At 53.4% G+C, this 27,002-nt stretch overlaps 10 protein-coding genes and 2 non-coding genes across 12 annotated transcripts; 6 read left to right on the top strand and 6 right to left on the bottom strand.

The window, feature by feature from the left end:
* Positions 1 to 17: 17 nt before the first annotated feature.
* Positions 18 to 8,728, top strand: QC762_406130 (uncharacterized protein; the record flags this gene model as incomplete). Its single annotated transcript, XM_062890065.1, has 5 exons — positions 18 to 2,011; positions 2,045 to 2,276; positions 2,336 to 2,631; positions 3,609 to 5,277; positions 5,328 to 8,728. The coding sequence occupies exons 4-5, from the start codon at positions 5,004 to 5,006 to the stop codon at positions 8,726 to 8,728; spliced, it is 3,675 nt and encodes a 1,224-aa protein (XP_062743913.1). The 5' UTR covers positions 18 to 2,011; positions 2,045 to 2,276; positions 2,336 to 2,631; positions 3,609 to 5,003.
* AHA1 (Co-chaperone) lies at positions 126 to 1,681 on the bottom strand (the record flags this gene model as incomplete). The annotated part of the gene is made up of 3 exons (XM_062890064.1): positions 1,057 to 1,681; positions 863 to 945; positions 126 to 800 (listed from the first exon to the last, which is right to left on the bottom strand). The coding sequence occupies exons 1-3, from the start codon at positions 1,277 to 1,279 to the stop codon at positions 126 to 128; spliced, it is 981 nt and encodes a 326-aa protein (XP_062743914.1). The 5' UTR covers positions 1,280 to 1,681.
* A 50-nt stretch (positions 8,729 to 8,778) lies between the features above and the next one.
* Positions 8,779 to 9,900, bottom strand: QC762_406140 (uncharacterized protein; the record flags this gene model as incomplete). The annotated part of the gene is made up of 1 exon (XM_062890066.1): positions 8,779 to 9,900. One exon carries the CDS (start codon positions 9,898 to 9,900, stop codon positions 9,592 to 9,594), a length of 309 nt encoding a protein of 102 aa, XP_062743912.1. The 3' UTR covers positions 8,779 to 9,591.
* Positions 9,901 to 10,843: 943 nt separating this feature from the next.
* Positions 10,844 to 11,518, top strand: QC762_406150 (uncharacterized protein; the record flags this gene model as incomplete). Its single annotated transcript, XM_062890067.1, has 1 exon — positions 10,844 to 11,518. One exon carries the CDS (start codon positions 10,844 to 10,846, stop codon positions 11,516 to 11,518), a length of 675 nt encoding a protein of 224 aa, XP_062743911.1.
* A 162-nt stretch (positions 11,519 to 11,680) lies between these two features.
* SWF1 (palmitoyltransferase swf1) lies at positions 11,681 to 13,064 on the bottom strand (the record flags this gene model as incomplete). The annotated part of the gene is made up of 3 exons (XM_062890068.1): positions 11,681 to 12,715; positions 12,771 to 12,924; positions 12,976 to 13,064. The coding sequence occupies 3 exons, from the start codon at positions 13,062 to 13,064 to the stop codon at positions 11,681 to 11,683; spliced, it is 1,278 nt and encodes a 425-aa protein (XP_062743910.1).
* Positions 13,065 to 13,533: 469 nt separating this feature from the next.
* QC762_406170 (uncharacterized protein) lies at positions 13,534 to 15,913 on the top strand (the record flags this gene model as incomplete). Its single annotated transcript, XM_062890069.1, has 3 exons — positions 13,534 to 14,139; positions 14,192 to 14,518; positions 14,573 to 15,913. Exons 1-3 carry the CDS (start codon positions 14,017 to 14,019, stop codon positions 15,911 to 15,913), a joined length of 1,791 nt encoding a protein of 596 aa, XP_062743909.1. The 5' UTR covers positions 13,534 to 14,016.
* A 2,017-nt stretch (positions 15,914 to 17,930) lies between these two features.
* On the top strand, positions 17,931 to 19,287 carry QC762_406180 (uncharacterized protein; the record flags this gene model as incomplete). The annotated part of the gene is made up of 2 exons (XM_062890070.1): positions 17,931 to 18,085; positions 18,141 to 19,287. 2 exons carry the CDS (start codon positions 17,931 to 17,933, stop codon positions 19,285 to 19,287), a joined length of 1,302 nt encoding a protein of 433 aa, XP_062743908.1.
* Positions 19,288 to 20,095: 808 nt separating this feature from the next.
* Positions 20,096 to 20,167, bottom strand: QC762_0070710. Its single transcript has one exon. It is a non-coding gene; the product is annotated as a tRNA-Glu (tRNA).
* Positions 20,168 to 20,757: 590 nt separating this feature from the next.
* On the bottom strand, positions 20,758 to 20,831 carry QC762_0070700. The gene has a single exon. It is a non-coding gene; the product is annotated as a tRNA-Asn (tRNA).
* Positions 20,832 to 21,074: 243 nt separating this feature from the next.
* Positions 21,075 to 23,074, bottom strand: QC762_406190 (uncharacterized protein; the record flags this gene model as incomplete). The annotated part of the gene is made up of 4 exons (XM_062890071.1): positions 21,994 to 23,074; positions 21,873 to 21,937; positions 21,579 to 21,816; positions 21,075 to 21,506 (listed from the first exon to the last, which is right to left on the bottom strand). Exons 1-4 carry the CDS (start codon positions 22,246 to 22,248, stop codon positions 21,075 to 21,077), a joined length of 990 nt encoding a protein of 329 aa, XP_062743907.1. The 5' UTR covers positions 22,249 to 23,074.
* Positions 23,075 to 25,075: 2,001 nt separating this feature from the next.
* Positions 25,076 to 25,826, top strand: QC762_0070680 (uncharacterized protein; the record flags this gene model as incomplete). Its single annotated transcript, XM_062883736.1, has 2 exons — positions 25,076 to 25,630; positions 25,686 to 25,826. The coding sequence occupies 2 exons, from the start codon at positions 25,076 to 25,078 to the stop codon at positions 25,824 to 25,826; spliced, it is 696 nt and encodes a 231-aa protein (XP_062743906.1).
* An 11-nt stretch (positions 25,827 to 25,837) lies between these two features.
* QC762_0070670 (uncharacterized protein) lies at positions 25,838 to 26,714 on the top strand (the record flags this gene model as incomplete). The annotated part of the gene is made up of 2 exons (XM_062883735.1): positions 25,838 to 25,927; positions 25,980 to 26,714. 2 exons carry the CDS (start codon positions 25,838 to 25,840, stop codon positions 26,712 to 26,714), a joined length of 825 nt encoding a protein of 274 aa, XP_062743905.1.
* Positions 26,715 to 27,002: the final 288 nt, after the last annotated feature.

The following is a 27,002-nucleotide window of genomic DNA, read 5'->3' as shown; positions in this document are numbered from 1 at the left end:
CCAAATCATAAGTATTATGCATCATCATTTCTCATTGGCTCTAACTGTGTGCGCCGCGATCTGTTCAGAATCCTCATACCCATCCGCCCAACGCCGTTTTCCCCCTTCTGGTCCCGTCCAAGTCCTTAAAGAATGGTGCCAAAACCAAAAGTCCTCTTGATGCTGCGGACGTAGTACTCGAGCCAATTCTGCTTGGTAGGCTCCTCTTGGCCGATGGGCACGCCGGTCCACTCGACGCGCATGACCGTGACATGGTCAACGTCGTTCTGATCAAACTCAATGCTGAGCTTAGAGTAATGGCCAGCGGGCCACTGGTCGAGACGCCAGCTCTGGACAATCTTCTTGGGCTCCTCCAACTCCATGTATTCGCCAGACACGTTGCCACCAAACAACTCAAACCTGCCGCCCTTCTTGGCGCCCTCAAAAACCTTGGGAGGGGCGCGGGTGAATGCAGCTATCCGCTGGGGATCGGTGAAGGTCTTGTAAAGCTCCTCGGCTGTGGTACGGAACTCCTCGTTATCGGTCACGGTCGTGGTGTTTACGACGCTTCCGGCATTGGACTGGGTGGTTGTGGTAGTAGCCTTGGTGGCTTGGGCGCCGGTCGGGGGGTGGTACTTGGGGGTCGTGAAGCCGCTGGATGGGTTCGACCCAGCAGGGTGCTGCAAGTCCTTGCCGTGCTCAGCGATGAGGGCGGGAGCCAGCTTGACGAATTCGCTGCGAAGCTGAGGCACGATCTTGGACTTGACCAGATCTCTGACAGCCTGCTTCTCCTTGGACTCGGAGTGGACGTCGATGTCAAACTACAAGGGCGACACTTAGTCGACTTTTACAACACGTTGTGGCCGGGAAGAGTGCAACCTACCACAAATTCATCCTCATCAAGCTCGTGCGACACCTCGGGCACCGTGATGGTCCCCGAAACCTCGTCGCCATCGGCAGTGGAGCCTGCAGGACAGAGTTTTAGCCTACGAACACGACATGGGCAGGAGTCACAGGACGGAATGATTGGCAATGGGTTCTCAGGAAAAAGTGATATTATTCTATGGAAATACGTACCTGTGAACTCCAACGTTAACTTGACATCAAAAATGGTGATAACCTTGCCCTTGCGCTGCGCAACATCGCAGTCGCCGTCCATGCTGACGACCTTGCTAATCTTGGCCGATACATCGCCCTCCTTGGCCTCGATCTTGGTCAGGTTGTCATCAAACCATTTCTTGGACCACACCGACACGTCCTTGTTGACCCAGTGCCAGTTGTTGGGGTTGTGGAGGACCATTTTCGCGGTAAATTAAAAAAAAAAAAAAAAAGGGAGTTATTGAATGGAAGTATGGAATGGAACGGGAACTAAAAAAAATAAAATCAGATCTGTGTTCTCCAGTCAGCAATTGGCTCGGTACGAGAGAAGAATCGCGCAAAGGAAGAAAAGAGAGGTGGTGCTAGGTCAGAGATGGTCCTGGTAGACCGCAGCTTCGTCATCAAGGGAAGGGAGTACAAGTCGCCCTATGACTGGTGCCAGCTGAACAATCATCATGCAAGCAAGCGATTGGGAGGTTGGTCGAGGGAAGAAGGGCGCGTCCTACCTTTGAAAGGTCGTGATGGTCTTCAGAAGTTGTTTGTTGATGTTTGAAGAGAAGGGGAAGGCTTTAAGAAGTGGGCGAGCGCCCATTGAAGAAAATGGAGAAGGGTCAGAAAGAGCAATTTGGAAAGCTCTAGAAAACTTAACAGGCTCCAGTTGGGCGGGGAGCAGAGGCAGAACACTGACCGCCTTTAGTGGGGTAGCTCTCAGTATGGGGCTGGAGCTCGGTTTCTGCCGCCTGATCGAGATCTGACATGCCGCATCAAACACCACCAAAATCAGATCGACAGGGACAACCAGGAGCTTGATCTTTTTGCTATTGATGAATCAGATTTACAATGACCAATTGATCCTGCTGAACAGCCTTTCAGCCTTTCTTCTTGGACATCAAAATATGTGTCACCTGGCAACTCGATATTCCAGCTAGCCATGGGCAATTATTCAGGTACACAAGGGCCATGGCTGATGATCACACTGGACGCGATTCACAAACACAGCACAGCAGCTCAACGCGTCCGCGTAACCTCCGGCCCGGTATCACGGATTTCCTGCCATGTTTTGATGTTGATTGCCATGGCCAAATTGGTTTGCCAGAGAGAACATTTCGACCCTCATGACACAGCAGCTGTTGACACCCGACCGGAGCTTTCGACCGGCACACATTGCTCAACTCATGGTGGTTGGGAATCAGATGTTTGTGTGTTACTAGACATTACACACAAGTCAGCGAGTCTTCGGCACCAACCGGATGGGGAGGTGACCTTGAGGCACATATCTGGTCTTCCCGAGACCGCGCACACACCGAGTAATCATCCGTAACCACCGCTATCATCACCATTGCATTCCGTATGTATCATTGAGGTACCGGCAGGTTTGCAGACACGGGAAGTCTTGACCCGAATGCCCCGCGACGGCGCGAACCCGGCGCACCAAACTCGGACTTGAACACAGTCCGGATCTCTGTCTTCCCGGGCTAGGGTGCCGCATACCAACATCATCAACATTCTCATGACGCCCTTCAACCTCGAATCCACATGGAAAACATTTCACCTGTGAGAAACCACTGCTATTTATAGGGACCCGATCACATCCTGTTCCCAACGATCGGGCCCGATGTGGGGAAGCTACGGTTGCCCAGCTTGTTCGGTGTTGACCTCACAGGTCTCATTGGGCCATCACATCACCAACAATCCGAGCCCATGCAGAGCCGCAGGAAGGGGGGCAAACACCACTGACATACAGGTCACGGCAATAATTTCTGCTTGGGGTTGTCACTTGTTGTGCTGGATGCCATGCGGTTCTATCGTCAAATCATGTGGTTATATCTTGAAAGCTCGGCATCAAATCTTCAACCCACCTCACGACAGTGTGGGGGTGGAAGCGGTCACCCCACATTAAACACAGCTGATCCGCCCAACCTCATCTCACCAACAGCTTCCCTCTTAGCTAGTTGTCTACGATTGCTGAGAGGGAGGACATCAACAGGACTGGCCCACGGCACCATGGAGAGGTTATCAATGCTATTCAAAACATCTGAGATTCCAATTCTAAACACTCTGCTTTGCTCGATCCCAAGGGGAACAACGAAGGCTGTGTTTCCGTCCCAGCTGGAGAGAACGCAACTGCAGCCAGGAAAGCGATCAAGACCTCATGTTGGGGTCTTCCGGGCTTGAGTTGGGTGCCTGGAGGCGGAACAAATCCCTTACGACAGCAGAGACAAGGTGAATTGTCCAGAGTGGTGTGGTGATTGATGCTTGCAATACTGTTCATGGTGTTGTAACAATTATTATCAAGGTGTGAGTATAGGAGGCCCGAGCACTCGGACCCCAAGAGTCTGGGTCATCGGTACGGATAAAAAGCGGTGGAAAAGACAACGAGATCAAAACATACAGAAAAGTCACACAGCCTCAAGACGGTATTTTGTCCAGAACGCATGAAGCCCAAGCCGGGAGACGGACACCATTCCAAGAATGGACTAACGCGTACTGCTGATGGAAGCATGTGCCATCCGCTAATGCGTCGACAGCAGCAGCCGAATCATATGGCGGAGAATCAGCAAGGGGGTTAAGCGCCGGCAGCACGCATCACCGACCATTTCACAGCGTCGAGCGAATCATCGCGGGGAATCTGAATTTTGCCCACAACCAAAGGCAACCAAGAATAGATTACCGGCAGACTACGACAGACGTGCCCAATCACCGTCGCACCTGTCTCGCAGTCAACAGACCCCTCCTTTCGCCCTTCTCGCTCTCGGCCATCCCATCGCCACCATGGTCCAGTTCACGCCTGTCAATCCGGAAGCCAAGAGATCAAAGATGGCACAGGTTAATGCCAGGCCGTAGCTTGACCCGTTCCTGATAGTAGCAAATCGACGGTTCTCTGTAACCCCCCCGCTACCGCAGGAACCATCACCAGTTCTGAGGAGAGGGAGCAGAGCAGTCACCTGTAGGTGAAGCCGTGCGAGGATCCAGGAGGTGCCTCCTGCACGTCTGGTCTGTGTCTTGCAGGTCCAGGCACAGGGCAATCCGGGTTTGAACCCCGTCGAGGAACCCCCTCCCTCTCTGCCATCCTGCCTGGGAAACAAGCAGATCGAGACCAGTTGAAAGGACTGCTGCAGAATACAGACGGGACATGATATTGTCCCAGCGGGTGCCTGCCTGGATGCTTACGTTTAGCACGCTCCAGGGTCACCAGCTGGCTGTACGCAATATATTGCAATTCTCGGAGTGAAGCCCCTTTGGAGAAGGCCCGTCTGGGAGAAGAGTTAAAGCGGGTGGCCGGCTCCCGCTCTTCTTCCATGCAGGAGGTTTGACTGTTAATATACGTACCGTAGTACCACTCCGGGGCTAGCACCGTGGTCCATAACAGCAGCAGCAGAAGTGGGAACACCACCAGCGGGCAGCATGCAGGGGTCTTGATAGGTTGGGCATGTTGGGGCATAGTCTGGTCTTGAGGAATCCCTCTTTTATCTCCTGCAACGCTCCCAACCCGCGCCGCGGAACCACACCACGTTCCATTTGCTGCTTGTTCAGCGCAGTTGCACCGTCCCTTCTTTCAGCCGCGCATTTTCTGATCACGACAACCTCAACTGCGACTGTGGGAATTCGAGGGCGGGCGTGAAGCATCACGATACGGATAACTCTCAGCAACACCTATTTGAGCTCTGACCATGATCGTGTAATCAACAGCCCCGCGAATCGACAAACAACCCACTTGTGTATGGCGAGGTGGCCAGCACCACAAAACCGCTGCGTGGTGTTGGGCTGTGAGTGTCTAGGAAAGATCACACTGGGTGTCTGCTGGAGATAGGGGCCCTCAAGAGACCCGAGGGACTGACTATTCGTGGCTCACATTGGGGTCCGTCTGAGGTTCAGTCCTCACGAGAGATCAGCTACAGCCGAGGGACTTCCAGGACGACATCGAGATGCAACCTATGATGAGCTCTTCACGGGATCCGACCGCGCGCCTTCGTGCTGGACTGAATCCGCTCCTCACAGCATCGTTGGGTGTATACCACCCTCAGCACAACAATGGCACACCTCATTCGGCGCTGTCAGTCAGCTCTCATGGCGCCTTTTCATCCAACCAAACTCCATTGAGCGCCATCCAGCCATACAATCCGCAGCAATGGATCACTTCACCGACTGCGGGACCTGGCCAGGAACCGATTCAGACGGCTGCCATCCAGGAGCCTCAAGGTGAGTGTTCTTGGGACGGTATTCTGAATACGAGACTGATGAGCTGGTAGGATCACCGCTGCCACCGCCGCCATATTCACCCCCCCGCAGTGCCAGACCGATGAGCATGAACTTCGATCAGGGTCCAGCTGCCAATATCTCAGTTGCTCGAGCACCACATCCCCCTTTGCAGAGAGCGGCTACCGAATCTCCAGTGGCCAACACATCGTTTCCGCCTCCGCCTGGAACGAGGGGCCCTTCCCGAGAAAGGCGATTCGGCCTCCCCTCGCTGTCAAGACGTCGTGAGCCCGAGCCAGCCATAGCACCACTTGATCCAAGTCCGCAACAATCATCCCGCTCGCTCAGCGGGCTGTTGTCTCGTCCGGCCGGTGGTCACCCAGGGCCTTTGACGCTGCAGATACCCCACCAAGTGCCACAACGAACAGATTCCGACTCCTCCCAGAACATGGCCCCGGGCGCTCGACGAGCTGTCTCGACACCCGCGGTGGCTACTCCCACATCAGCTAGATCACGCTCTTCGTCTCAGATTCGATGGGACCCATCGATGCCAGTCCCCCCACCACCACCTGGGCCGCCACCCTCGTCAAGCAGATCTCAGAGCATGCAGCGGCTACAATCTGGAAGTGACCCTATTGTCTCACCGCCGACCCGCCGACCACCACCAACCGGAGTGGCTGCTCTGGGTCCTGTGCCCTTGACGCCAGCCAACTGGAGAGAGGGCGACAACCTCCCTGGGCCACCAGGGCAACATCAGCAGCAGCAACAACAACAACATGCTGACTCACCAGCCACGGTCGGCGTTCAGCTTTCAGAGACGTCCAGTGTTGCAAGCTCAGGAGCTGGAGCGCAAACCGAATCTGCTACATCTTCGGCGCCCAGTTCAGCAGGTGGGCTTGTCCGAAGGAGTCCTGTGGTCAGGGGAGACAAGACGCTGCTAGAGCGGCGGAGCGAAAGCCGGACCAGGCTAGCTACACGAGGGTCTGTGGACACAACAAACTCGCCTCATGGCCTGTCTGATATTGTGATTCCTGGTTCGTCCTCCGGTGGGCTGCAACGGCGCCTGACAATCGGAAGAGGCACGCCAAGGACCGGAAGGACGAGCGAGACGCCAAAAACCGGTGAATCGATTGACACGCCAGAATCTAGGACCCCCCGAGCTTCCGGTTCTCAAGGTGTGTCTGGCCAGGTGACACCAACAAGAGTCTCGCCCAGTTCCCACAAACATCCTGAAAGACATGCGGTTCCAAGGGCGTTGCCAACCCCGCCCACCGGCAGCAGGTCGTCCTCGACACACCGGGGCATGGGGCCGGACATGCCGATGTCGGCTCCTCTTTCGCCATCACACAATTTTCCCGTGTCCAAGCATATGGTGATCACACAGAGCAGCGAGCAATTTGCTCGTGGTACTGTCGACCGCTTTGCAGCCTTCGCCGACCGAGAAGCATCTGCCGCCAACGATGCCGAGCGAGTTCGATTGTTTGCCGAGTTCTTTGTCAACGAGTCGAGGATACGGAGGGAACGATACGGCGCTGCCATTGGGGCGATGGGTTCTGAGGTGCTGGACTTGACCCGTGATCTGTTTAGGCCGATGCCAGTCCGGAGAGAGTCGATCAATTCGGCCACCAGCGGGACCGTGGAGTTGACACCACAATCGTCAGAACCGAGATCGCATCGTGGGTCGATTGGATCTGCGTTTGAAGGAAACCATGGGGCTTCGTCATCAGCGGTTCAAACACCGACGTCTGTGAGTCAGCAGCAGCAGCAGCAGCAGCAGTCACCATCACCCTCTGGGAACCAAAACTGGCCTTCGAACAACTACATGCCATCGTTGTCGCCGATTCTCAGCATGAGCGTCAGTGATGCTGTGGATGAGCAGGACTCGAGGGGACGGCCGGCTAGCAGGTGGTGGGAGGCCGACTCTACAGGTGCTCCGTCGTCCAGGATGGAGAGGTCAAAGCGGGAGTCAAAGTATATGGGTGTGCCTAAAGAGGCTCGAGAAGCACTGCAATGGATCGATGAGCCGCAGTTGTCGCCTGCTGGTTCAAGCAAGCGGGCCTCCCACGGGTACCCCCTTGAAAAGACAGGATGGCACGATACAGACCAATCCATGACACCGCAGGCTCTTTCTCGCAACTCGGTTGCTTCATCTTCGACAGCCCCGAACACACCAAACCCAGATCACCTCGACGTATCCCGTCTAGTGACCCTCCCACCTCCTTATCCGCGACATCACCCAGCAGTCAACAACAACCACCCCGAGTTGACCGAAATCCGCACCTCGATCCGCACCGTCAGCGACCTCACCGAGGTAACCGCCATCCAAGAAGCCTACAAGCAATCCTCTTCCCAAAAACGCCTCGCCCTCGACGAAGAGCTAAAAAAAGACCGCGTCACCCTGCGCCAAAACCTCCACCAAGACATTTCCTCGGGCGCGCTCTCCTATGCAGACGCAGCCCGCATCGAAGCCGACGCCACAGCCGCCGAGCACACCAAACTCAAAGACCTCGAAAAGTCGGACTTTGACGAATTCCAAACCGTCGTCGTAATGCCCGTGAACGAGATTCTTCAAAGCAGGATCAACACCGCCACCGAACTCTTTGACAACCTCCGCTCCCGCCTCTTCGACGAAACCCACAAATCCAACCCCAACCTCCCCCAGGAAGAAGGCGACGAGCAGCCTGAACTCTTGGAGAAACTAACCCTCCTCAAATGGATCTTTGAAGCCCGCGAAACGTTACACCGGGCGTTGTACGACCTCCTCTCCTCCCGCAACGACCACTACCGCGACCTCGTCCTCGTCCCCTACAAACTCGCCCAGCAAGACGATAAAGTCGCCTCTGCCAAGGCCTTCTTCATCGAAGACGCGAATAAACGCCAGCTAGCCTTTGCAGAGGAAGTCCTCCACCGCACGCAAGAGTTCCGCGATGTAGTCGAGGAAACCGTCGTCAGGGGTGTGGAAGTGCAACTCAACGCCTTTTGGGACATTGCGCCCGACCTCAAGCGTCTTCTCGACAAGATCCCGACTGATATGGAAGGTTTCCACATCCAGATACCAGCGTTGGAGATGGCCGAGAACCCGAGCTACACCGAGCACCCTTTGCAGTATCTCTTCAGTTTGTTGCTGCATGCGGAGAAGAGCACGTATCAGTTTATCGAGAGTCAGACGAACTTGCTTTGCTTGCTGCATGAGGTTAAGGAGGCGGTGGTGGTTGCCAAGGGGAAGGTGATGGAGGCGGAGGGGAGGGATGGGGGGAGGGTGGAGGAGATGAGACGGGAGGAGGCGGGGAGGTTGACGGATGATTTGAAGGATAAGGTTAGGGTTGTGCAGGATCAGTGGAATAGTGCGCTGGGGGAGACGGTGGGCGGGGTGAAGGAACGGGTGGGGGGTTGGTTGTTGGAGACGGGGGGGTGGGATGAGAGTTTTGAGGAGGGGGGTGTCGGTGGTGTTTAGGGGGCTGAAGATGACGATCGGTTGGAGTTCTTTGGATAATTATTTTGGAAGAGGGAGGAAGAGGGAGAGATGGGAGGAAGAACAAGAGCAGACGGATGATGTTGATACCCCCTGATGTTTGCACGATTTTCTGCAAAAGAAAGGCACATGGAAGAAGCGAACATAACGAGGATGGCTGACAGAAGACAAGAACTTTATTTGTACATGGTTCAAAATATAACGGTTTCATACGTGAGCAACAGCTGCCTCAAATATGCTGCCTTTACTATAGATAAACATCCCACTTGATGTAGAGCTCCATTTTTGCTTCGATGAATCCAACTGTCTTCGACCCAGAAAGCATCAATCTCTAGGCGTGGGCTGTCACCGGTCCGAGAACCAACTCTGCCTGATTTGGCTTTGAGTCTTGAATCCTGGCACAGATAAAAGATATCCGTTGATTGCAGAACCCAGCGTGTACGTACCACGCAACAGCGACATATCCTAGCCAGCCACCATAAGAGGATGGAGGATTGTTTGGAGAGAGACAACGACGTCAGCTAGAACAGGACTCCTTTGTCTTCGTCATCCGCTGGAAAGATGCCCGCAACACATCCCTTCCCCCAAAGTGATCCGCCAATTGATTGACAGGAAATGCCAATGCCTCCCCCAGACCTGTACAGTCCGGATATCTGCCAAGCAAAGGCTACCTCTGTCGTGGCAGCAGGAGCATTTCCCTATCGTACACTCCTCCATATCCTACACAATTATACACCCCTCCAGCTTGTCCAGGACGCCCAAAGCATCCCAACCAAATGATTCCAACACGCCAGTCTAGATTCCCAAGAACGCCATGTAAATGCCGCAACGCCATGTCCCAATAATCACTTCTGCCCCTTCTCAACCCCATACTCTTCGGGAAGATCCATCCCCACCCTTCTGGCGGTGAGACGCACTCTTTCTTCTTCGTCCATGCCCATGCCGGGGTTGTACCGCTCGATCAGGGTGACGTATGTCCTTTGGGCTTTGAGGTAGGAGAGGTACTGCTCGGCGATGTCGGCTTTCTTTTCAGAGGAGGAGGAGGCAAAGTTGTCGCGGAGGTGCTGGTGGAGGTCGGCGCGGGGGGAGGAGAGGACCGGTCGGGGGGGCAGCTCGCGGAGGAGGGAGCGGTAGAGGGTGCGGAGGTGGGACATTTTGAGCGGGCTATCGGGCGGGTTGTTGGTGGTTATAGGAAGCTGGAAGATGGAAAGCTGTTGGAGGGGAGCTCGAAAAATACCCCAGCTTGGCGGGGAGGTGCTTACATATCCCCAACCCTTATCGGATCAACAGCCAAAGATAAGCACTTCCGGCAGGCAGAGTTCCTGTTTTTGGAAGTGATTGACATTGAAATCGCATCCCGCTTTGCGACGGCAGCGACCGACAGCAGCACTCTCAACAACCACGCCGTCGCCGCCAAACCAATCCCCACCATGGCGACCCTCCGCGCAACCCCCAACCTCCTCGCCATGCCCCCCCCCCTCCGCTCCCTCCTCTTAACCCATCACATCCTCCTCCCAACCCGAACCTTTGCAACCCGCCCCGGGCCCCGCCGGCACTCCATCCCCCCCCTCTCCGGCTTCGACCCCGAACCACCCCTCTCACAAACAACAGAGGAGTACATCCCACCGCTGGAATCAACCTCCTACCTCCCCCCCCCCCTCCAACGACCCCAACGGCCTCCCCTTCCCGGCCCCCCCCCCCTCAAAATCCTCCCTCGCCAAGGCAACAGGAATCTTCACCTCCAAAGGCGGCCCCAAATTCCTCTATTCCGCGGGCAGATTCCTCGAATTGCCAGTCAACACCCACACCCCGGAAATCTGCCTCATCGGCCGCTCCAACGTCGGAAAATCAACTCTGATCAACGCCCTCTCTGGCCTTCTCGGCGCATCCGCCCGTAACAGCCATGGAGTGGTGGCGCGAAAACAAGGAAGCGCGATAACCTCCCGTAAAGCAGGCTGCACAGTCACCCTCAACGGCTACGGGTTTGGCACCCCACCCCCCGAACCCCCTTCCGCGCTTGAAGAGATCAAAGCCAAAAGAGAAGCCATTGTGAAGGGAGCGACACGACAAGCGAGGAGGGAGGCGCAAAAGGAGTATATGCACCGGGAGAAGCCGAGGAGATACGCCCTGATAATGGTTGACATGCCTGGTTATGGCTTGGGGTCCAGAAAGGACTGGGGGGTGGAGATTCAGAAATATTTGGCGAAAAGGCAGATGCTCAAGGGAGCGGTGGTGCTGATTGATGCCGAGACCGGGGTTAAAGAGCAAGATAGGATGGTGTTGGGGAACTTGAGGGATCATGATGTTAGGACTGTGGTTGTGCTCACCAAGGGGGATAAGGTTGTTGATGCGGCGGTGGTGGAGCAGAGGAAACAAAATGGGGAGGGAAAAGGGGGGGCGGAGGAGAGGATAGGGGAGGTTTTGGTGGGGGTTTGGAAGGAACTGAGGAGAGCAGAGAGGAGGAGTTTGACTTGGTTGGAGGGAGGGGACAAGGGGTGGGAGAGGGAGGTTTGGGTTACGGGGGCGGGGGATCCGAGGAATGGGGGGTTGGGGGTTGAGACGGCTAGGTGGGCGATTTGCAGGTTGGCTGGGTTGGTGGAGGATAAGAGGAAGATTGTGGTGCCGGGGTTGGATGTCGCGGTCGGAAAGGGGAAGAAGGAGGTGGTGGAGGTGGAGCAGGAGGAGCCCGAGATTGTTTCGTTTGATGATATTGAGGCGTTGATGGAAAGGGAGAAGGCGAGGCCGAAGAAGAGGCTTCATCCGTCGTTTTGAGGGTGTATTTATTATGTACTGTAGTATTATCATATGTGGGTGTGTGCATGAGAGTTCGGGATAGATGTAGATTTGATACCCAGGGAATTTTGGATCAAGAAATTTTAACCCCCAGGAGCTTAGCTACTCAACCGGCGCTATGCAAACCACCACCAGCCCGTCTCACGCCAAGTATATCCTCCTCGCCCTCCTCTTCTTCCTCTGCCTCAGCCCACCCCTCTGTCTCTTCCCACTCGGCTCATCACGAAAATTATACCCCGGCACCAGCACATCCACCAAATTATCCCAAAACCCGATGTCATACAAATTCTCCACATCTTTCAACCCCCAAACCGCCTCCCACGGCCCATACCCGGGCAGCGTCTGGTCATCCTCTGCCGGACACTGCCCGCTCTCGGTCCTGACCAAAACCTGCTCCGTCTCCGCCGGCCACCTCGTCCACGCCGGCTCAACCTTCAGGTCCTTCTGCCTCTGCCCGTGCATCTTCCTCTTGTACGCAAACCCCTCCCTCATCTCATAACTCCAATCGCTCCACTTCATACTCTCGTTCGTGGTCGTCCCGCAATAGACAAGCCAGGCGTGATACCCCAACAGTCCCCAAACCAACGGTGACGTCAGCCCCGCCAGCAAGGTAACCGCCCCCATGCCGACCTGGTTCTGGAAACCCCACGACCAGATGACGAGCCAGTCTTTCAGCGGCATGCCCTCCCCTTTATTGGCGTTCCAAGGCAACAACGCCCAGTAGGGAAAGAAAAAGTTCATTCTTTTGGCCATGAGATAGACGCCCAGAATACCGCCGTACGCCGTCAGCACGGCTGTGGAGAGAAGAAGCAAGATGAACCAGTGCTGGTTGTTGGCCCCGACGCAGTTGTTGATGAAGATGCAGTGGTGGTCGTTTTTGGCTATGCAGCGCTTGCAGACGGAGCAGTGCTTGCTTCGGGCTGGTTTGAGGAGGTGGCAGGTGTGGCATTCGTTGCCTGGGTGGAAGAGGGTGAAGTCGTAGGGATAGCGGGACATCTCCTGGGGGTGGTTGGCGGGGGTGATGTACCCTGGGTCGGTGAAGGCGGCGAGGTAGAGGAAGAGGTAAGGGAGGATGATGGAGACGGTGCCGGTGAGTTTGACGAGGGGGGTGAGTTGAGGCCAGGCGGTGGGGAGGTAGAGGATTTCGCCTATGGAGAGGAGGAGGAGGAAGAATATCTGTGGGCAGTTAGTGAGAAACCAGCACAAGAGGGGTGAAAAGGGGGGGGCGTACCAGGACGGATGGATGTCGGTCGTACATCATGTAATTCCCGAAGCGGACACAAGCTGGGGAGATTCGGCCGCCGGTGACACGGCGGTCGATGGATTTGAGGAGATTCGGGAAGTGGACCCATATTACTTTGTGAAGCCATGATATTGGTGTGCCTCTGGGGTATGTATTAGAGATGGTCCTTGGTCAACAGTCTGGGGTGTCTTACCTGAGTGCTGGTAGTCGGCCAAAAAAGGTGACAAAGACCATGAATGAGATGGCCAACACCACAGTAGCCACCGTTGCGATGACGCCCATTTTGACGCCGAGTTTGAGCACCCCTCTTTACTATTATTAATGAATAATAAAACAGGAGACTTTATTGCATTTTTGGGTGTTATGTGGATGGAATACAACCCATGGTGGTCAGCTTCAAACGGCGGACGTTGGTTGTGTGTCCCTTACGGATGAGTGAGCGAGCGGCGTTGTGGGGAGCTGAACTTGGCGGCGCAAAGAGCAATCTCGAAAAAAGTTAAAGGAATAAGAGCTCGATAATATATATATGTATATATATATATATATATATATGTATATATGATGTCAAGAAAAAGCCGCGATTCTTATTTTCCGTTCTCATTCTCAAGTCCACCGGTTCGAGTCGTGAGAACGAGTTGAAAACGAGGCCTCAATGAGCTGTAGGCATCAAGAAGCAGTGCTTACATCAGCAATCCCAAGAAACCCAGCCTGTTCGAGAAGCCCCGTTTTTCTTTGACCTCTTGACACCCCACTTCCAACGTCTCGTGATTGCGCGACACCCCAACTTGACGCGTGCTGACAGATAGCATGAATAAACGGAAAAAAAGCATCTTCGTTCAATAACCCCACCACCGACAGCTTTTTGGCGACGTGATTCTACTGGATTACTTACAACTGATCACCCATTTCTCTACAACCGAAGCAGTGTCAATAATATTCAAGCCGTGGGACAGAAAGCGCAGACACTTGGCTTGCGAATCGCTCGGCGCCACAATTAACCCTGGTCACTTCCACATCGGGTCTTTGACGACGACCAACTGCTCGCAACTCCTCACCCTCAAGACTGCTTGCTCGACTCTGCTATGCCACTTCGGCCATTATATACAGTGGAATAGGGGATCTCCCGTGATGCTCTGAGCGATCAGCGGCCCCTCCAATTGCATAGCTGCATCGAGCACCACAGTCTCGTAAGCGACAACCCTGAAGGGTTAGGGTTAGCCGCCACCCCGCTGCCATGCCACAACCAATTGTCTACGAGGGGGTCAATGGATGTTACGAGGGTACTCTGTTCAATGGTCTCAAGTTCTTCGTATCCAGGCGGTTGCCTCTTCGCAGTGAGGTTCTTAGAAAGATCAAGGTAGGTGTTTCCACCACCATCTGTGGTTGACAAAGACTAACAGATGACACAGAACAATGGCGGCAAAATCGTAGAAATGGAGAAGTTTGCCGATGTGCTGATCTGGGACTATCTCATTACACATGGTGCTCCGGCTGGTGCTGTCTCTTCCAAATTTGTGGAGGATTGCATTTCCAAGGGGGAAATTGTCAACAAGGAGGAGTATCTTGTTGCTGTTCCAACTGCGACTCCAGTCGGCTCTTCTGCTCCCGTCAAGAAGGGTACGAAAACCCCCTTCACACCGAAAGATGATCAGATTCTCCTGAGCTGGATCAGGCAGAAGGAAGAGGTCGGGGAGAGCATCAAGGGCAATACCATCTATCGAGAATTGGCTGCAAAGGTACGACGGCTCGTTGACCACAAATAGCGGGTGTTTCTGACTATCCGTTTCTAGTACCCTCACCACACTTACCAGTCCTGGCGGTCACGATACGTTGAGAAACTTTTACACCTCCCACCACAACAGTCTGTCCACCCGCTTCCGCCTCCCATCCCGACGCTAGTCAAGTCTAAATCGTCAAGTGATGCACGAGCTGCACCGCCATCGACTACATCGTCGACTGTCGAAAAGAAGTGGGCTAAGAGGAGGGAATTCACAAAGCAAGATGATGAGATTCTGCTTCAGCATCTGGGTAGGTGGCAAGGGTCAGAGTCTGGGCAGAATGCATACAAAGAGCTGGAAGAACAGTACCCACATCATACCTGGCAGTCGTGGCGGAATCGATACGTCAAGACCTTGTCGAAACGAAGGGATTCTGGCTCCGGCGATGAGCTGCCGCCAGCAAAGCGACCGCGGAAGTCTACCGCCAGTGATACTGTTCCGTCCCGCACGCCCACGGCACCGCCCACGACGCAACTGGAATTGAGCCAGAAAGACAAGGAAAAATATGAGGCACTCCGGGAAAAAAAGAGAAAGATGGCGGAGGCCAAAGCTGCAAAACAAGCCAAGTCAACCAGCCAAACGAGTACAGCAGGCCAGGCCCAGGCCTCAAGCTGTGTGGAAGAGCGGGAGAAACAACCCCGAGCTGCCAGTGCGGCATCGTCGCCACCATTGCCATCAGGCAGCCAGAAAGAGGAGCTGAAACGGAAGCTGAAGCGGATTCGAGCGGAAAAGGCACGGAAAGGGGCGTCTACCCCGCTAAAACCTACTCAGGGGGGGCAATCCGAGAGAACAGCGGGTGCTTCTAGCAGTACACCACTACCGCCGGCGACAAATGAGACATCTTCTGGGTTCCTAACGCAAGTCTCTGCCCCCAATATCGACAGCCCTGCCTTTTCAACTCAGGTGTCTGCTGCAGTAGCGGAAACACCGCAGGTTCCGACGCCTGCGCAGCAGAAAGAGCTCGAGCAAGCTAGGATTCGATCACGGAAGAACATGAATGGGTTGATAACCTCGAGGGAGTCCTGGTTGGAGTTAAGGCGTATATTTTGTGAGTTTAACGAACTGCCTGAACCGAGCGAGACTGTGACGGTGTTTGGGCGGGAGGTGGACTGTTGGGATTTTTGGTGTGAGGTTGTGGAGGTGGGGTACCCGCCTTCCCCGGCTGCGTGGGTGCTTATTGCGGAGGGGTTGGGGTTTGTGGATGATCAGGAGTTGAGGGAGGAGGGGGAGAGGAGTGTGGTGCAGGCGCTGAAGGAGGGGTTTGAGGGAGGTTTGGAAGAGTTTTGGTTTGCGGTGGAGTGGTTTGCTGGGGAGAGGTTTCAGGCGGTGGAGGTGGTGGAGGAGGAAGAGTGACGTTGGGTGGAAGAAGTGCGATGTAGTGTTTGAGGAGGTTAGTTGCTGTGAGGATATCTGTGGAAGAGTAGGAATTGACATTGCTCACTGGAGACACCATGCCCAATAGTCCCCCCCGTTGAGTATGAGATATGTACTTGCTAGGTTTCAAATCTCCTCCTTTCTCTGATGATACTGGAAATTAGCCATTTAATTTTTTTTCACTTCCCGTCTCTCCGGCCTTGTTGGCGTCGCAGAGGGTCCGGCGCCGGCGACGTCGAGGCCGGGGGCACGGAACGGCTTTTGATTGGCCTGCTTTCGCCTTCTTTCACGCTAAAATTATTCCCAAAGCAGCAGCAAGCCGTAGAATTTGGAGTTCGTCTACTCGAGACAGACTGGGAAATCTTGTGCTACAACCGGACATCGAGGGACCCATGAAAGCCGGTTTACGGTCATCCCTTTCATGTTACACCAACCAACAGTGCGGCGACAAGGCAGACTTTGTGCGAGAAAGTTTTGTTGAGGTGTTAATTCTCAAGAATCAAATCTCGTCCAAAAATGAAGGATATTTGTGGGTGCGGTACGTACACTCTTTTGAATAGCTCTGTCTTGGGCCAATATGGCCAACCTCAACATATGTGAATTTCACAGCAACTGGCTGCCTTTCCTTTCCTTTCCTTTCGTCTTTTCCATGTTTCCTCAACTACAACCACCTGTATGTGTTTAGAGACCCTCAGTCTCTCCCTGTACATATCTCGTTATTCATACACCTGTTTCCAGTGTACTTTGACCAAGATTCACTCCAGCCATGGTGGCTAATGAGATGGGACTGTGGGATGAGCCAAAATTGCTTTATTTTTCTGTGGGGTTGGTTACATTCAACGCCCGTTGTATCTTACGCCGTGTGGTATATTTCTATATTTCCTAAGGCTTTTTAAATCTCTAGACTACTGGTAGTGGCTGGGTTTGTGGTGTTGAAGTTGTCGTTAGGTCGACCCCTGAGCTTAACTTAGGGGGTCCCGGACTGTCACACGTCAACGGACCAACCGGCCACACCACGGCCCAACTGCTATCTACCTGCACATCGTGAGCCAGTGGTTGGAAGTGAGGCAGGAAATCAAGGGTGAGGCCACAGGGCACGGACCACTTGGTGATGGATAAATACGTGTCCTCTGGACCTGTTTGTATTCCTAGATCTTCTTCTTTTCTTCACCAAGGACCTCGAGGCTATTTAAGATTATTAGCTGAATTGGACTACTGTTCCAAACCCTGATATCCAGCCCTTGTCACACGGACTACAGTCTCTAGTCGGTGAGGGTGAGGGTGAGGGCGGCCGTGTGGCTAATAACCCTGCCAAGAAAGATGGTGGGCCAGAAAACCGCCCGGAAGCTTCATGAACCAGTGAGATGAGCCAAACAGCGAGGGTTGTGGGATGAGCCGAAGGTCCCGGAGCCGTGGGATGGGATAAATCGAGCGTCATCCCATCTCAACTCAGCTTATTACCCACCCTGAAGTCTGCAGCACCGGGGATTACTGAGTATCTCGAGGGGACAGTTTAGCCCTTTGTGTCAACTCATTGAGCAATCTATTCAGATAACTGTAGCCGCGATAGGCTGAGGTCACTGGTCAGCGCCAAGTTCCGCGTTGCTACCTTTGGGACCCTTGAGGTTGTGGTGTATGTCAGTATGTCAATGGCGCGTGAGGAAGAAATGGCTATCACCGGTTGTTCAAGACACTGAATTTGCAGCCATCGTACAACCAAGAGATTTGGACTGTGTCCGCGATTGGTTGTGGTGACCAAAAGGGGGGTTGGCTGCATTTTTGGTCAGAGCCTTGCATGCATTATTTTCTTTTCTCCCGGCCACGTCAACAAGGAAGGCACTTGTTCCCCACCTAGAGGTTCTGTTGTTGGGTTGCTGGGAGCTGGTAAGATGTCCTGACTCCGGCCACTTGAGGATTTGTCTCCCAACAGCTCAGCTTTTGGCCCGTTGATCATTTTACACACCAACCGCGCAGGAGCAGCCCAACCTTCGTTATCATGACTGATATTCTGGGGGCTTTTGACGCTTCTATCAGCCTGGCCGAAAGGCTTCGCAGTTTTGTCAACAGTTACGCGGGGGCTGAAGAAGCGGCTGCCACAATGCGTCTTTTTGACGGCCAACTTGGAACCATGAGGCTGAAACTTGCGTCGCGGTTTGAACAGCTACCAAAACAACTTCGCCAGTAACGACATAGCGACTATTCGAAGCGCCATAACAGAGCTCCACAGCAAGCTCGATAAGGCTCTTGGATTGGTGCCGGATCCGCAACAGAAAAACAACACGATCCTGCGCGTGCAGTGGGCAACTGGGTTAGAAACCACAGTCATGAACGAATTTGAGACCATAAATGGTGGGATCAACAACCTACAGAGCATCGTCAATCTCGCCATGCACACTCTCAAGCTGAAGCCGCTTAACCACGGATGTGAATTCAAACTTAGTTTACACCAGGGTCATGAAGAGCAAGACTTGGGGCCAAGGGGGTATTCCACCATGGCGGTGCTGCCCCCGAGTTATCGTTCCGATCATCCGGTGCGAGTCTTTGTGGAAACCTACAGAGACTTTTCAAAGGCAACAGCGCTCGCCAGACACGTTGCCACGAGACTGTGGTGGACGTCCGACAACTTGGAGAACACGGACTTTTTGCGGGGAGTTCTGCCCTGTATTGGTTTTGATGGGTACAGGGTGATCTATTTACTTCCTAAGGACTTAAAAGATCGACAAACCCTGAGGAAGCTGATCGACAGTAAGAAAGTGTCCCTCGAGGCGCGGTTTTCCCTGGCACTCCAGCTCGCGAAAGCGGTACTCAAGGTCCATTCCGATCGGTTGGCTGCGCACTGTTCTATCCGCAGCGACACCATTCTGTTCCTCACCTCTGACGGAACGCGGGTTTCAGAGGTACCGGCGCCGCCCGAGCCGCCCGAGGCAGCTGCACCACCGGTGGAGGGGGGACTTGTCAGACGCAACACCTTGAAGCAAGGCATCAACCGGGCTGGTACGGGTATCAAGGAAATTGGCACAACCATCAAAAGAACAATGAGCTTCAGTGCAAGAAAAAGGGACAGAGAGGATATCGAGGATAGGAGGTCCAGAGACAGAGGTGCGGGTAACAGGGCGGCTCCACGGAAGAGCAGTCAACAAAGCTTACGGAAACGCAACGTACCGCGGAAAGTGAAGAGAAAAGGGGCTATCTGGCCGGGAGCCCGGTCAAACGACAGCTCGGAGGACTTGCCTGACTCGGTTTGTGACGAACAGGATAAGATGGCAAGCAAGAAGGACTCGGTCGCTCTCAGCTGTGAGGTATCAAACGCCCACGCACCGCCCGGATTTGGCAGTCTGTATCTCACTCATTGACAACACGTTGTGCACTGCGGCGCACCCCTCGGCAACTTTCCCAAAGATTGGACGAAAGATGTCTATCCACACCCCGAACAACACGGTCAGACCGAAGCAACCGCCAAAATGGGCACGATATCTACAGCATGGGCGTTTGCCTCCTTGAGATTGGGCTGTGGAGGTCATTTTCGGTGCTGAAAGATGGCAGCTTGGAACCCAGTGCGCTGGGGGAAGCTGCCGGCATGAACATAAAAGAAAACTACGAGGCGGTCGTCGTCAAGCAGAACCTAGTGGAAATTGCGAGAAGGGAGCTACCAGTGTATATGGGGGAAAGGTACGCTCAAGTTGTGGCTGCGTGTTTGACCTGTCTAGATACAGACGAGATAGGTCCAAATCCAACGTGGGGAGAAGGCTTTGGAAGTGTCAATACTTCCGAGGGAGCAAAATGCAGCAGATTCAGGAAGATTGTCATGTCTCCCCTTGAGCACCTTGGTGATGCATTGACCGAAAGGTCTGCGGACCAAGAGTGAGCGCTGAAGGGTGCATATCTGTCACTGTAGTTTTTAAATAGAATCTTCAATGTTTTGGTAGATGCACGTATGTTTTCATTCTCTTCCCAGAGCCTTGAGATTGGACAGTTACATAAGAAGCTCCCTCAAATTTGCTGTGTAGTCTTGAAAAGTCCACCACCACCTCACAAGATATATTTGAAATAAGACCCCTGGCATCTCTCTCTGTGCTTTTGACTTTGGCTTCGTTTCGCGATGGGGAATACATGTGACATGATTCCCACGCTCTCCTCAACAACAAGCGATTCACCGCTGAATCCGGTATAGTGTAACGGTTAACATATCGCGTTTTCACCGCGAAGCTCGGGGTTCGATTCCCCGTACCGGAGTTCGATTCCATCACCAACATCTTTTGCAGTGTGTGCTGGCGATGTTTGTTTTTGGCGTTTTGCCCCCTTTCTCATAAAGTTTTGTGATCATGCACTTGTTCCTTCCTCCTTTGCGAAAGACAAGGTGCGTTCGTTCCGTCCTCTTCTTTTCTGCGACAGACGGTCCCACTCCATGTGGGCTCCACTTCTCTGCATTCGATCGTTCTTTCTTCAACAGACTCAAGAACCAAGATGCAGGACTACTTCAATTTTACATGGAAAGATGCATTTCATCTCTTTTTTTTTTTTTTTTTTGACAGCCTGTATATGACCATTCATTATCCTGGATGAAGCCACTTCATTCCAATCTCATCTTCTTGCGAGATTCAAACAAGGATACCCGCAGTTAAAAACCCGCTTGGGTCAACATTGGAAGCCAAGAAAAAGTTGAGAGGTATGGTGCTGGGAATAGCCTCACTTTGAGCAGAGCAGACAGAATCCGCACCATCTGCAAAAAAACTGACCACCAACAGCCAAAAAGTTATGGTTTCCCCACCAAACAACTTCAATCTTCATGTTGTCAGGTAGAGCAAGAGAAAAAGATATCAGAACTCCTCCGGGAAGGCTCGAACTTCCAACCTCCTGATTAACAGTCAGACGCGCTAGCCAATTGCGCCACAGAGGATATCTTGCGATGTTTTTTACTGTCAGATGCAGCCCTTATATTATTGCTGCTCTTCTTGTCTGTTATGATATCGCAATAGGGGTGGAAAGGGGGTGGTCCTCTGCGCTGTCCAACAAAGCCAGAGCAAAATCATACTACTATTATTAGGCTACCTGAAGCACGAAAGAAAGATATGAACTGGTATCTATCCGTCTTCGTCTCGTATAAACATTGAGGGGTAATAATGAGTTGGGTTGCATGTGCTTAAAGCAGCAGACCAAACACACCTACCATCAGACCCATGACGCACCCTGCCAGGGATACCTCCACCGATCTGATACCGGCGCCAGTTCCTCCATTACCATTAACATTATCGTTACCATTCCCGCCTCCGGGAAGAGCGTTGGTGATGGCAGGCGGGATCGGAAGGGTCCCTGTGGCTGTTGGGCTTGTGGTGGTGGTTGTGGTGGTGGTTGTGGTGGCATCGATCAGGTCATCAATTCCACCAAAAGTAGCAGTTGGCTCCGGTGCTCCGCTGTCGACGTCGTCATCGCCATCGGGGGTTGGAAGAGCCGTTGGAGTCGACGTGGTAGTGGGCGTGGTGGACGTGATAGGGTCCTCTATGAGAGACGTGTTTGGTCGGCACGTTCTTCCGTCTCTGCAGCAGCCACTTCCTGTGAGGCAGTAGTAGCCATCCTGACATCAAGGACTTAGTTAAACGTTCGACCAACTGGAAACTGGATAGGGGTTAGAAGAGAGCATACGTACCTCGCAGTAACGTCCAGTTCCTCTGTTGCAGCACGTCCCGTCTTCAGGGATGCAGTAGCCAGTGTCACATCTCTTGCGTCCAGCACCGCAGGTTGTGGTGCTCCCTCCGCTAGAACCGCCACCACTGCTTCCTCCACCACCACTGCCAGCGCGTCGGCATGTGTTGGTTGTTGTGCATTCGTAACCGGCATCGCAATAGCCTCCGCCTGGGCAGCAGACGCCACTGGAGGGCATGCATCTGTTGAAGAAAGGTTACATAAACATATCAAGTGTGAGATAAAGATAAGAACATACCCCCTATTGCACATCACTTCCCCCGGATCGCAAGTCCCGCCGACGCCGCTGCATGTTCGTCCCTCCTAGGGTCTTCGTCAGTATCACTTCGTAAGTCATTGTACAACAAAAGTCAACATACCCGGCAGCACCCAGAAACAGCCATGCAGTAGTAACCAGCATCGCAATATGTGCCTCGTGATATGCAGCAGACACCGCTGAGCGGAATGCACCCATCCAAACACCACTTCTCTCCTGATCTGCATGTGCCAGTCTGTCTGGTCAACCTCAAGAATCTGAGACCGCCCGGGTTGGGAGACGTCTCGGGGACCATCTCCAGGTGGTTCATGGCAATGCCGCTGAGGAGGGCGCGAACGGTAGTCTGTCCGACGAGCATATTGGCGGTTGTTGTCCTTGGAGTCTTCTATGCCGTGCCGGATAGAGATGCGGTAGCTATGAGATTCGCTGGTGGCTTGGAAAGCAGGAACCGCACCAGCGAAACAGAAGAACGAGAAGAGAACCACCCAGCTCAAGAACCCGAGGGCGCGTCTCTTTATCATTTCTTCCCCAAAGTCCCTACCCTCCATCACTCACCCAAACCACCCAGCCCCATGTGCCCTCTCCATATGCACAATCCCTGACCTTCCCATCTAAAAACAAGGGTCCAACTCCGCACATCCCCTCAAAGCTGAACTTTCCCATGGTTCCATTCTCCCAGAGCCTCGCCCTAGCCAGTCGTGTCGGTGTCCAGCCCAACCCATCGGTCAGTGGTCACTGCCTGCCGTGCTACCAGGAACCCAATCCTACATCTCCACCCACCATAAAAGCCTCTTACTTCATAGCTTGAGCGGAAATAAACCGCCCTCTGCAGTAGCGTCAACGCCTGCTGCCCAACGGCCAGCCACAGGCACACGTCCCCAGATTACAGGACCAAAAGAGGCTTATTCCCTGGTGCCAAGACCAGAGCTGACCCGCGTCCTTGTAAAAGGTTTATCAACCTCGGACAAGAGTTGGGCCGTGGAATGGGAGGTATTACTGCTTGAGCCGCAAGACTCCTGCATAGGACCCCTGCACGGTTCGCTGTAGCCTTTTCTTGGCGGTGCCAGCGTGTCGGGGGGGCTGTGTCGTTTACCTCGAGCGTTTGATTGGTGACAGTGATGAGGGGAGAGTTGCTAGTTGTTGGGGAAAGGTTGTTGATCTGCATGTGTCTCGGTCATTGAATTTGTGATAGCAGGTATCGTGGCACGTCAGATTGTGGACAGGAAAAGTTGAGGCAGTGACATTGCGCAAAAGCTTGTGGAAGATGGCGAATACCTACCTTACAATACGCATCATCTCAGCTATCTTTGAGGAAGCCGCCAAGTTGACATTGATATTGTCAGAACCACGAACTGAACCGAACCAGCAAGATTGGGCATGATAGACTTTCAGCCTCAAAGGTACCAGGCTGTTCGTGTTATTTGGTATAAGGTACACTAACATATACAGTCACCTATCCAGTCCACCTACCCCATCCGCCGACTACTTTTCTCCCACGCACTGGCTGCACCTGCACTCCGCAAAATCCAGTCCATCCATCCAGTCCACCACCGCCTCCCACCAATCCCGAAATAACCTTCCGGATACTTCGTTGATTATAGCCGTGTCGTCCATCTGGGATGTAATATTCCCAGCGATAGCATGCCTCAGAATTCGCAGCATCTTGACCTGTTAGTGTTTTATTCCGCAATGCCAGTTGAAGGAACATCTTGAAATGGAGGAACATACAGGTCCTGCACTCTCAGTAAGTCCAGTGGGCAAAGTGCCCGCACTCGAAGTGATAGTTTGGGATTTTGAAGCACGTTGTAGATCTGACTGGGTTTAGCGATAGAACCGGTGCTTGTTGTTGTGTTGGGATCTCTTGCTCGCAGTAGACTTGCCTAGGTGGTTTGTCTTTGAGCAGATGAACTTGCAGAAGAGAAGATTTCAAAATCTACTTCATCCAGAAGCTGTGAAGCTGTGCTTCAGATGTTCAAAAGTTCATGTTGATCAAAAGGCTAATCATTTGTGGCTTCAACATTTCTACGCTCTGATGAATTTCTGCATTGTAGAACCTTGTTTCTCCAAGTGATGGGAGTGGTTTTTTGTCTGGGTGTTGAAGCTTCAGTTGATCTGGGACAGTCGGGACATGTTTAGATCCTGGATGGCACGCACACAACTAGAGACCGTAGCTCACTGGCGGAAAATGCTGCGGATCTCAGGCTGTTGGACTGAGATGATAACTTCCTGGTTGTTTAGCTGCAAAGACAGCAAGCCTTAGAACATCAAACATCAGTTCAACAGCAAAATAATTGCTCTCCAGATCAAGGTATGTGGCTACCTACCCAGGTACCTTGGTTTAAGCCTTACTTTTTTCATACCCGTAACCTTCTCAGCCGACTCACTCAGAGCGGTGGTCGTTATCCAGGTCCCCGGTTCCCGGTCCGCACTTACAAGTCATCGAACACTCACACGGACACTTTTAAAGGCCAAAAGCATAACTTTATCGGTTTTAAGCGTAAAAAGATGGTTTAAATTGGGAGAGAAGCGCGTTTAATATAAAAGTGCTATTGAGTTTGATATATATCGATTTATCTGCCTTGAAGAAGGCCATTGACTTTAGCATATTTTAAAGCTTTAAGAGGGCCCGTGTATTTTTATAAGATAATCGTAAACCACTTGTCGTGGACCTGGATAACCAACAGCCTCAGGGCAGACCATCAGACCTACACCACAAGCCCACTCATCCCAAATCCATCCCTTGACCTCGCGTGATCGTCACAACAAAGAGGTCCAGGGGTCAGCAGCCGCCCTTATTAACCCTAACCCCACCCACCCCGAGACACCATTGCTCCTCCCCTTGTACATGACCCCATCTAGTCGGCATCTCAATCACACAATGTCTCAGATCGACCCCTGAGGTCTTTTTGTCCAAGAAGACGCGCAATCAACCAGCCACTCATGATACCGTAAATAGCATCATGTTGTAAGAGCAACACACTGTGTTGTGCGCAACTCGGGAGCAGCTCCCTACCAAGTGGGGTCCACGTCTGATGCCAACGATCCCACTCGTTCTGTTCGCTCCTCCCTCGCTCAGAAGACTTGGCTGAGGATTTCAAGTATAAACACCTACTTTGACGGGACTGTGTTTGCCTTGTGCCCTCCCCTCACAATCAAGAATAGGTATCTTGCCTGTCATAAACATCATGCCCGACGCAACCGACCCCGCTCCTGACACACACATAACCCCCTCCGTCAACAACCCCAGCTCCGGTTCTAGTCCGGCCCCGATCATCCTCCGCTCTGCCACCCCAGAGTCGGAGTTCAACTCTTTGATCTTCTCCCGCATCTTCAACCGCCGCCGCCCCGATCTATCTTCCTCTGCCATCCCCTGGCAGCACTCCCGTCATCCACACGCCTATTGCAAGCCGCTGACTGTCTCTGACGTTGTGGCGTGTGTTGATTTTGCTAGGAAAAAAGACAAGCGCATTGCCATCCGCAGCGGGGGCCACAGCTGGGCCTGTTGGTCGATTAGGTATGACTCGATTCTGCTGGACATGATCGACTTTGAGGGAGGGGTTGGGTCGATCAGATGGGAACGCGAGATGGGTGAGGGGGTGGTGAGCTGTGGTCCGGCTGTGACGTCGGCGGGGTTGAATGAGTTTTTGGCGGAGGGGGGCAGGATGTTTCCTGGGGGTCATTGTCCTGATGTCGGGTTGGGGGGTTTTTTGCTGCAGGGAGGGATGGGGTGGAACTGCAAGGTTTGTCACGGTGCCCGGCTTGTTCGAATGTTGTTTTTGCTGATTCAAACGACAGAACTGGGGTTGGGCGTGTGAATATGTAGTGGGAGTTGATGTCGTGACGGCCGGGCTAGAAGTCTTGCACATAAACGAGACCAAACACAAGACTTGTTTCACGCTGCTCGGGGTGCGGGGCCAGCCTTTCCTGCTGTCGTGACGAGGTTTTATATGAAAACTCTGTCTCTGCTCCCGATGTGGCAGTCGCTTTATTTCTTCGATATCACCAAGTTTAAAGAGGTGCTGGAGTGGTTGATCAAGGTATCCTCTCTTCCCATCTTCTCGATCTTCCCCACACTAACACCCGCCACAGCTCTCCCCAACCGCCTCCCCAACCCTCGAAATCGTCCTCGTCTCGTCCTTTGTCCCCCAATCCTCCCCCACCCCAACCCTCACGGCAGTCTTCACCTCCTTTGCCCCCTCCCACACCGCCGCTCTTTCAGCCTTAATCCCCATCCACACCTCCCTCCCCTGCCCCCCCTCCGCCAGCCCAAACCACCCCAGCCGCTTCTGCGAACCTACCTCCCTTCCAGAAGAGTACGCAGCCCAACTAGCCGGCAACGCCGCCCCCGGCTTCCGCACCCGCTCAGACAACGCCTACCTCTCCAACGACCTCTCCCCGGCACAAGTCGCTGCCGCGCTTGACCCAGCATTTTCATCCCTTCCGACAAAGCAGAGCACCGCGCTGTGGTTCTCGATGAATCCTACTTCGAGGAGGGCACGGAAGGGGAACATGATGCTTAGCATGCAATCTGATCATTATTTTTCTGTGTATGCTGTTTGGGAGGAGGAGAAGGATGATGGGGTGTGTGATGGCTGGGTGAGGGATGTTTTTGCCAGATTGGAGGAGCAGGAGGGGACTCTTGCTGGGAGTTATCTTGGGGATGCCGACTTTCAGTTTAGGAAGGCGGGGGGGAAGTTTTGGGGGGAGGGGAGGGGTGATCCGGGGGATGTGAAGGCGAAGTGGGATGGGGAGGGGAGGATTTGTGGGCTCTTGGAGGGGCATGAGGCGTTGGGTGAGGGGGTGAGGGGGGGAGGGTTGGGATGAATATGAGTTGATCTGGGGAGGTGGTGAGATCTTAGGGGGTATGGTTCGAGGGAGGGAGAGGTGGCGTGGGGGTTGGTGACGGGTGTCTTCTCGTCCTTGGTTACCTAGGTAGGTAGGCGGCATGTGGTTAGTCATGATGTGTCGACTAGAGAATTTGGAACATACTCGTCCAATATGGATCGTGCCAGAATGAAACTTGATGGCCAGGCAGTCAAGTGTCAATGTGCAACCCAGAAACCAAGGTGACTTTGTCCTCTTTGGCAGAGAGCCGCAACTTACGCCAACCAC

The sequence above is a fragment of the Podospora pseudocomata genome, chromosome 4, assembly GCF_035222375.1.
Source record: "Podospora pseudocomata strain CBS 415.72m chromosome 4, whole genome shotgun sequence".
NCBI lineage: Eukaryota > Fungi > Ascomycota > Sordariomycetes > Sordariales > Podosporaceae > Podospora > Podospora pseudocomata.
The sequence above is the reverse complement of the archived record's forward strand: the minus strand, read 5'-3'. Positions and strand labels throughout refer to the sequence as shown.